Raw genomic sequence first — 9,537 nt, 5'->3', positions numbered from 1 at the left:
GGATCGCTTCACACACACACACACCCTGAGGGAGGTCGCTTCCCAAACACCCCTGAGGGGGGGTCACTTCACAACACGGGGGTCGCTAGCCCACGCAACCAACGGGGGGGGAATCACTTCATACACGGGGGGGGGTCGCTTGCCCACACACCAGCGGGGGGGTAATCACTTCACACACACACCCCCTGAGGGGGGTTCGCTTCCCCCGAGACACACACGGCGCGGGGGGTTGGCCTTCCCCGTCCCTCCCCATCTCCTGCCGTGCAGGGTCAGGGTCTCTTTCCTATCCATAACCCCCCACGTGGCCCCCATGGAGCCGGCCACACTAACTGCTAGCTGAATGCGCTGTACCACAAGATACAGTCGCTAAGAGCCGCCAATAGGGGCTGCGCGCTGAGACAGAGAACCAATAGCAACCTTCAATGTCACGGACGGTTTGGGCGATTGGTTCCGATTGGCTACTGGCGGCCCAGCCGGTGCCCGCCCGGCGCTAGCAGGTTAGGGTGAGGAGGGGCGGCGGCGTGCTGGCGCAGGTGCCGCGCGGCTGGGATGGCGCGGCCTGTGCGGCCCGGGCGGGATGGAGCCCGGGGCGGCGGCCGGGGCCATCCGCGAGGGCTGGTTCCGGGAGACCTGCAGCCTGTGGCCCGGTCAGGCGCTGTCGCTGCAGGTGGAGGAGCTGCTGCACCAGCAGCGCTCCCGCTACCAGGAGATCCTGGTCTTCCGGAGGTGCCGGGCGGGCCCGGGCTGGGGGGCCGGGGCTGGAAGGAAATGAGCCGGGGAGCGGAGCGGGCTGGAGACGGCCGGGCCGAGGCAGGAGCCGGGCCGGGGCTGGATGGGGATGAACTGGGAAGCGGGCCGGGCCGAAGCAGGGGATGGGCCGGGCCGGGCTGGACGGGGTGACTCGCCTCCCCATCAACTCTCCCACCCGTAGGCAGCGGGGCCGGGGCTGGCGCTCCCGGGACGGGATCTGGATCCGGGGGTGGGGCGGTGAGGTGGCGGAGCAGGGCCCTGCCGGCTGTCACCGCAGTGCAACACCCGCTGCCCCTGGGGGACCGGGCTTCCCTTCCTCTCCCGCCGGAGGGATCAGCGGTCCCGGGGCCCACTGGGCAGCTTGCCCCCCACTCGGTGCCTGAGCAGGATGGACCGTGGCCGCCTTCCCGCACTGCTCCCAGGATGCCTGGCTGAGGTTCAGTCCTGGGTGCTGGCAGGTGGCTCACAGCCCTGAGGCCGCAGGGGACATGCGCCCCAGGAGGGGGTGATTCTTGATACTTTTCCCAGGCACCAGAGTGGGGCTTGCCCAGCAGAGCGAGACCTGGTGCCACAAGCCTCTTCTTCGAGGGCAGTGCCCTGAGGACCCTTTGTTTCTCTTGCCTTCGCAGTAAGACCTACGGCAACGTGCTGGTGCTGGATGGGGTGATCCAGTGCACCGAGAGAGATGAGTTCTCCTACCAGGAGATGATTGCCAACCTACCTCTCTGCAGCCACCCAAATCCCCGCAAGGTACGTGGCCTCCTGGCTGATAGCTGGGTCGCTTGTGCCTATGGTTTTAGGAGTTGTGCTTAAATGACAATTGTCCTAATTTGCAGTTTGACGTTTTGAATCCAGGCACCAAGTATGTGGTCTATCCGTGCAAATCCAGCACGCTACACTTCGGTAGTGCTTTCACCTCGGGCTTGGAGAGCACCTCGCAAGCAGGCCTTAGAGCTTGGGAGATACTAATAACCCTGACTTACAGCAGGAGACTGTGTCCATGGCAAAGCTGTGGAAGTCTCCTGACTGGATTTGCAGGGCTAACTTTCTTGATCCAGACTTTGCTATGACCCTTCCAGCTTGGCTGGACCAAGCTGACTCTCTTCTGTTTTCGGTCTCTCTCCTGTCTCAGGTGCTAATTATTGGTGGTGGCGATGGGGGAGTGTTAAGAGAAGTGGTCAAGCACCCATCCGTGGATTCTGTGGTGCAGTGTGAAATTGATGAGGTACGTACTGCAGGAGGTGAGGTTGCTGTGTCCTTGATTTCAGTGGGCTGTGAGGCTGCAGGGTGAGTGGGAGAGCAGCTCAAGGTAAGTGGGAGAGCTGCTTCAAAATATCAGCTTAGTGCTGCTACTTCATCCGCTGCCACTGACCCTACAGACAGCACTTTCATTCCTTGCCATGTTGGCATGGCAACAACCGCCCTATCGCCGCAGCCCTCCATAGCAGCAGCCTGATTCTTTCCCGTGGCCTCTTCCACATGCACAACTGGGGCTAATCCAGGCCAGGTGCACGATCTGAAGGCTGAGCTCCAGAGAAGAGAAGTTCTTCTGGCTTTGGGAGGGGCCTCTTTTCTTCCCCTGATGGGGACAGCATGCATCCTCCAACGAAGGGACCTTGTCCCTCTGTTAGGTCATTGCTGAGTTGGTGTTCTACTGCTGAATGCAGGAACTGGGTCTCTTCCTACAGGGCCTTCTGCTGGTAGGTGGTTCTGTCCTTCCTCCACTGGTCAGTTCATACTGGCGTTAGTTTCAGAAACGCTCTCCATTGTGCTGGGAAATGGGAGCTGTGTGACGAATGGGAACTAAGCCCAGAGTCCATTCCTAATCTCTGTACTAAATCAAGTGGTACTGCTGGCTGAGTGTGCCTTGATGTGAATAGGGCTGTGACGGCCATTGAGCACAAGGAGTGGCTCAGAACAGCTGACACTAGTGTCATCTCACATCTCTGCAAACCGTAAGGATTTTAGTGTTTAGGGGATACATCGTGATTTCTCACCCGGAAGAAAGTGCCCCTCTGCTAGGGACAAGGTGTTCTCCTCACCTGGACAAGGAAGTTTGCAAAGGGAAAGGAAGGCTGAGGGCAGGTATGGGGATATCTTTTATTGAAAACCACATTGGCAATTTTCAGGGTTTAAAAGAAAATCACCATGTTGGTTGGGATCTGCCTCTGCAGATGATCTCCCCAGTTCTTTCCGTTCTTCCAGGCACCTTTGGAAACTGAGAGCTCTTTGGGTTTAGCACTTATTTTGCAAGAGTGTTGCTGAACTCAGGGGCCATAGCCAAGGGCTGAGCCTTGTGTGTTAGCTTAAGATGCTGGAAATAGACTGCTCTGGAATGGCTGGTGAGGTGGGTCTGAGCTGAGGGTGTAGAAGGAAATGACTCAGACATTGATCAGCTTGGCTGCATGGCGCTCTCTGTACTGACCTGCTTGTGCTGTCTGTTACAGGATGTGATCCTGGTATCGAAGAAATACCTCCCGGGGATGGCGGTAGGCTATTCCAGCCCCAAGCTGACCCTGCATGTTGGGGACGGCTTTGAGTTCATGAAACAGAACCAAGAAGCCTTTGATGTGATTATCACAGACTCCTCCGACCCCATGGGTGAGAACCCAAAGGAGAGGGGAGAGTGGGGTGGGTCCCATCCACGCTCTCCGTTCTAAACACCTCACTGAGGCAGTTCAGAGCTGGCCAGGGCTCTTTTGAAGAATAAAGAAAGAAATCTTCTCCCTCCCTTTCACTTCAGTTCCTTTGATGGGGAGTGATCTGGGTGGGGCTCCAGAAGCAAATCAAGGAGCTGCTGGAACTACTTCTTCCTTGTCTCTTTGGCCCCCTGAGCAATGGGGGGTGAAACTGCATCTGAAAATTGTTTCTTTGCCAACTAGGAGCAAGGCCGCCAGCCAGCCCTCTTGCTTCCCTTTTCGTGGCTCTGTGCCCCAGTCCTGGGAGGTGCTCTAATTACTGCTTCTAGTAACTAGTTGATCCTGGAGTCTGAAAAGAACTCCTAATTGCCAGCCAGCCCTCCCTGCCTACTCAGTCTGTGTCTACATGTAAACTGCTACAGATGCAGCTGCACATCTGTAGCCATTTAAGGAGATGTCTGGAGTACAAAATTGTATTGACCTAAGTTACGTCAGCATCTAGCCATTGCAGTCATTAAATCACCTTTGCATGTCCACCTTCGCTCCTTGTGTCGGCCTAACTCCATTGACGTTGACTCTTATGGAGGGGGAGTCAAGTCGGCAGAGCGGGGAAGTTACAGCGGAGGGAGCAAAATTTTAGTGTAGACGCTTCCCTAGTGAGGCTTACGTAAGCTGCCTCACATCAACATCGCTCTGTCGTGTAGACACTATCTACGCCACCAAGAGGGGTTCTCCTCTCAGCATAGGTAATCCACCTCCCCAAGAGGTGGTAGCCACTCGATGAATGAGTTCTTCTATCAGAAAGAACCCGAAAGAGAGTGCACCACGGTTAGGTTGGAATAGCCACATCTATCAGGAGTGTGGATTTGTCATGCTCCTCGGAGACAGCTATAGTGATGTAAGAGTTTTCAGTCTTCCTACCTGTAGTGAGCTGCTGTCAGCTTCTCGAGGGGGTGGCGAGGCGCGAAGGGAGCTGGCTACCTTCCTTATGTACTCACTGGCCCTATTACCATAGTAGTTGAGAGCCGCATAGTCTTTAATGTATTAGCTGCCCAACAACTGTGGGAGGCAGGGAAATGCTCCTGTCCCCGTTTTACAGATGCGTAACCAAGACGCAGTCACGAAAGGCCAGATTTTTAAAAGTATTTGGGCATCTAGCTGCCATGGAAATCAATGGGAATTAGGCACCTAAATCATTCTAAAAATCTGGCCCCAGTGTGACTTGCTGAAGGCACATGGGGAGTTCATGGCAGAATTGAACCTGGGTCCCAAGCTGGCACCTTAGGTCCTCGACCACCTTTCCTCTCTTCGACCGAGTATATAATGCTGCCTCAGATTTTACCATTTAATTGTTTTCTGCTCCCGTTTGCAACACTACCATGCTTTTGAGAGGGGGTAGAGAAGTGGAGGACACATGCCTCGGGGAATGTTCTGCTCTCCTGATTCCCATAGCAGGAGGTTCCTTCAGCTACTACTTTCTGATCTTGATAGACAAACTAGCGTAATCCCAGTGCCCTTTGCTGATGTTATCTTCTTCCATTTAATCTGCCAAGCGGTGGGGTGAGATCAGGAGATTTGTATTATGTTTGCTGATTACCAAAGAGAAAATTGAGGTGGCTCTGCTGTGCTAGAAGTGGGCCAAACTGGAACCCCAGATTCAAACACCGCAGACTGCACAGTCCCAGATCACCTCTAGTCGTCATTTACGATACATTAAAAAGTGATTCAGAACCTTCTTTTCTAAAACAATTGAATTTGCCTGATATCAGACCTGAGTATCTAGACCCGCAGGTGGAGCAAAGCTCTGGTCTCTTCCAGAGCCTGGCGAAGCCATGCCCTAGATGCACAAAGGGATTTTCATGGATCCTGAGCCATCTCTGTGACATCCTCCCCCCAGGTCCCGCGGAGAGCTTGTTCAAAGAATCCTACTACCAGCTGATGAAGACGGCTCTGCGAGAGGATGGGATTCTCTGCTGCCAAGGTGAGACCAGACAGGGTACAGTTGGGCAACTGAGGCACAGAGAGGCGAAGTGACTTGCCCAAGGTCACAGGAAGTCTGATGAAGCAGGGAATTGAGCCCAGGTGTCCCAAGTCCCAGGCTAGAGTTGAAGGTAACTATGTAAATGGGGAAGTTCAGGTAGGTGAGTCTGGGAATACCAGGGTCCTATTGTAACAGAGGGTTATAACAAACAGGTAACGTGGGTCTGAGGATCTTGTCCCCTTGTGCCTGCTGCTCTGGCTCTCCTGTAATATTGTAATCCCCAGGCACAAATATCCAAGGCAGCAAAAAGCCAAACTTGGGATCCGTGGTATATCATCTACTGTTCAAAAATCTCACTTCCCAGAGCTGTATGAGTCTGGCCTTAGTCTTCCTGTGCATTTCCAGTAATCTTCACACTGCGTCTACACTAGGGCTTTTACCACCAAAGCTATCCGAGTGTTAAAAATTCCAGCCTATCCCAATGTAGCTATGCCGGTAAGACTTAGGTGTAGACCAGGCCTTAGTCTTCGGATTTAAAATCAGCCTTAACCTGAAACCTCTGCTCAGAGTGCTAAAGGTGGCTATTGTATATTCTAACCTTTCTGTCCCTGTTACCTGCACAGGTGAATGCCAGTGGCTGCATCTGGATCTCATCAAGGAGATGCGTCAGTTTTGCAAGTCTCTGTTCCCTGTGGTGGAATACGCTTACTGCACCATCCCTACGTATCCCAGCGGGCAGATCGGCTTCATGCTGTGCAGTAAGAACCCAGTGAGTGTCGGGTGTCCCAGCAGCAGCCCTCTCCCTGCAGCCTGTGAGGGCGCTGGGGATGGAGGAGGAGGAAGGCATGGAACAGGCTTGGCTCAGTTAGCAGCATCAGCCACTTCTTAGTTTCTGAAAGACCAGGAAGCCTGCTCTTGTGCAGTCTGCCTCTGTGCTGTGCCCCTGGCTAACTCAGAAGGATCTACGTATGGCACCTAGACCCATCTTCCCAGGAACCAGGGCCCCCTCTGGGTCCGTGCTGTGCTCGGCCATTGCTAGTCGGAGTCTAGAAGCCACGGTCCTGCTTGCCTAGCTCGTGTGTCGTTGGGACAGAACTGGCTGGCTACTGTAACCATGTGTCCTGATGCCTGCTGTGCACATGTGTGAGAGGCAGGGTGTGGTTCCCACTGAGCAGGCTCAGCAGCAGTGCAGGCTCCCCATCAAAGAGCCCCAGCCCTGACCCGGGAGGCCACACCAAGGAATAAGGGAGACAGTCAGTTTCGACAGCCTCTTGCAGTTCTGTTTCTGAGATGTGGGTGGCTATCCACTGGGAACTGGGTTGAGACCCACCAAACTCATTGCATGCAGGGCCCCAAACAGTCACTGGCTGTTAATAACTGGAGTGGCTTTGGAGCAGTGCTCTGAAGTGAAAGGCTCTACATATGGCCTCTTGTCCCCCAACTCCCCCCCTTTCAGGCCTGTCGCAGCGCACGGCTGGGCTCTCCCGCTGGGTCAGAATGCCAGCTGCATTTCTCTGCCAGGGCACTGGCAGTGTAGTCCCTGCTGCACTGAATACAGATGCGGATTCTGCCCTGAGTGAGGGGTTTGATCTTCAGGCACTCGGTCACGGCATGAAAGCTTTGGTTGGCACAGAGCTTACGCAAACAGTCCCTGGTTGTACATGTTAATCTCACTGACTTCAGCCTGGGAATAAGGGCTAGTCACGTGATCCAGGGTTTGCAGACTCCAGACTGTAAGAGGCTGTTGTGCAGGGCTTGTGATCTCAGGGTGGGAAAATGTCATAAAAAATGACCATTGGTGTGTGTGTCCTCACTATCTGCTCCCGGCAGCCAGGACACAGGACCCCTCTAGATGATTATGCAAACACCAAGTGCATGTATGTTTCCTCTTCACAGAGCACAAATTTCCGGGAGCCCATGCAGCAGCTCTCGCAACAGCAAGTGGAAAAGATGAACCTGAAATACTACAACTCTGACATCCATCAGGCAGCTTTCATCCTACCTGAGTTTGCACGGAAGGTAAGTGAGGCTGCAGCCCCTCTTTCCCCACAAAGGCTGGTGAGAACCCAACCTTCTGTGGAGTGGAACCACTGATCTTGGGACTGAGGGTTCCCACTTGGGGTCCCCACTGTTCTGTAATTGCTGTTGGTGCCATGCCTTCATTAGAAGTACAAGGCTCCTTCCTGGGCAGGGAATGCTCAGATCCAGCTTATGGGACGCTTGACCTTGAGCTAAGGACTGTCCCTGATTAATTCCAGGGAGCGTGGGGGTTGGTGTGGGATTGTAAGGTCTGCAGAGCTAGCAGCATGGAGATTGTGCTGGCTGCTCTGGGTGAGGCGTGGTGAAGCCAGCACAGGCCAATAGCCCTGGCGGCGCAGGAGCTTATTGAACACACAGCTTGTCAGTATACACGAGTATAGGAGAAGACTACTATAGAGAACTAACCTGAATCAAGCCCCGAACAGGCTTTAGATCCACCAGTGAGCCCTGAGAGTCACTAGAACAGACCAGTTCTCATTAGAAAAGCCCCAAAAAGGGCCTGGGTAATGCAGGCTTGGGCTGTGGATCCTGCTGCAAATCAGAGGACTAGAGAACGGCAGTGGTGACGGTCTACAGTGGGCGTGGAGTTCATTGTGCATTGCTGAAGGATTTGTCCATGTTTTACATCACCCCCTTTGAACCATCCCTGTTCCAGTCAGACCTCAGCCCCGGCTGTGAAAGATGCAGCAGCAGAAAGGAGACTAGTAGCATTGTCATGTGCATGCCCAGAAATACACTTCCCAGCCCCTGTGTAAGCAGGTTTGTCATTTCTCTAGACAATTAACAGACTTCCTCTCTCTTGGGTGTCTCCAGGCCTTGAGTGATGTGTGAGAGCCTGAGAAGCTGCTTTTCCCCCATGAGTTGGACCCTGAGATCTTCAGCGCTGCAGCATGGGGACTCTCTCAGCAGGCTGCCAACTCTTCCTCCTGGCTGGGGATTTGACCCTTTGCCAGCCAACATTCCATCTGATACCACTTTAAAGATGACAGGGCATAAGCCAGATGAGACTCCGAGCCCCTTGTTGCTTGGGGTCAAAACTGTTCTTTCCAGTATTGGGAATGTAAGATATCTTTCTCCTTTCTTCGCTTTCTCTCCCCCACCCCCCGCCCCCTCCTATGGCCCCAGCTCCCTTGGTGTATTTATAACTGACGAGTGTCTGGGTGTCAATCTTCTGGAACTTGGGACGTGTCCAGAAGGTTCATTAACTCGGTCTTAAACACAGGGAAGGGAATAGTGTGCAGGGAGGTAGCCTGTTCTCCTCCCCAGAGAGCTCCTTGCTGCTGAGCTGTTGTAACTGGTAACAGACCTGAACTCCAGCTCCACTGTTTCCTTGGAGAGGTCACAATTCATATCCTCTGTTGCCATTCACAATAGGTCTCTAGTCCCGCTGGAGCAGCAGTGTTACAGGGCCAGCTCATCGCCTGGCAGCAAAGTCTAGTAGTTTGGTGTTTTGTTTTGTTTTTTTAAATTGATTGGAAACAAAGTGCTGAGGCACTAACAGGGCGACTCCTGTTTTTTTAATCCTTGCTTTCGGATCGGTTCCAAGGCATGTTCCCCAATGCAGGGGTCGGTGCTTTATAGCCACCCGTTGCCTGGTGGATAGCAGCGAGGATGTATGTCGGGGAGCTAGTCTCTCCTGAAGGCCTCCGCCTTTTAGCCGTAAGTAGAAGACTCAGGCCCGGTATTGGCTGGCCTGTGGGAGGCGTATCATGATTTGTATTCTTGCTCCCAAGATCAATGGATGTGTAATTTGTTTTCAATGTGTACTGGGTCCTGAGGCTCAGACTCCACCTTTCCATTACTCATTAAAAGAACTCCATGCTGCCTCTGGGCTGTTGGTGTCCTCTCTCAGTGCAGCCCCCTGCAGCTGTCACTCCCAAGCAAACAATCTGTTCTGGTGGTTAAGGTGACACTGGAGTCAGTGCATTTCCTTGATAGGGAGGGGTGTTCATCCTACTGCCTCTTACTGGCGGGTCTGGGGGCACCATCTAGTCAGCCTGGCTCCTCCTCCCCCTGCCCTGCAGGGCATATAAAAGGCATATGTTGTAAGCTGTGACCTGGTGCATGCTCTGCATTGCAGCCCCCACCCACTAAGAGCTCTAGCCCCCCTGCTGTCTCGTGTGCTGC

At 53.8% G+C, this 9,537-nt stretch overlaps 1 protein-coding gene across 1 annotated transcript; it reads left to right on the top strand.

Annotated features, from left to right (window-relative positions):
- The first annotated feature begins 529 nt into the window (after positions 1–529).
- SRM (spermidine synthase) lies at positions 530–9,234 on the top strand. Its single transcript, XM_032775441.2, has 8 exons — positions 530–726; positions 1,380–1,500; positions 1,883–1,975; positions 3,198–3,351; positions 5,287–5,370; positions 5,994–6,139; positions 7,267–7,389; positions 8,224–9,234. The coding sequence occupies exons 1-8, from the start codon at positions 578–580 to the stop codon at positions 8,239–8,241; spliced, it is 888 nt and encodes a 295-aa protein (XP_032631332.1). The 5' UTR covers positions 530–577; the 3' UTR covers positions 8,242–9,234.
- Positions 9,235–9,537: the final 303 nt, after the last annotated feature.

The sequence above is a fragment of the Chelonoidis abingdonii genome, chromosome 23 (assembly GCF_003597395.2).
Source record: "Chelonoidis abingdonii isolate Lonesome George chromosome 23, CheloAbing_2.0, whole genome shotgun sequence".
Taxonomy (NCBI): Eukaryota; Metazoa; Chordata; order Testudines; family Testudinidae; genus Chelonoidis; species Chelonoidis abingdonii.
Note: the sequence above shows the minus strand (reverse complement) of the source record. Positions and strands in the feature narration are given on the sequence as shown.

Excerpts from the sequence above, each read along its gene's own strand:
- SRM (XM_032775441.2), top strand. The coding sequence starts at position 578 with ATGGAGCCCGGGGCGGCGGCCGGGGCCATCCGCGAGGGCTGGTTCCGG. Across the intron at positions 727-1,379 it reads GAGATCCTGGTCTTCCGGAG|TAAGACCTACGGCAACGTGC; the intron begins GTGCCGGGCGGG and ends TTGCCTTCGCAG. Across the intron at positions 6,140-7,266 it reads TGCTGTGCAGTAAGAACCCA|AGCACAAATTTCCGGGAGCC; the intron begins GTGAGTGTCGGG and ends TCCTCTTCACAG.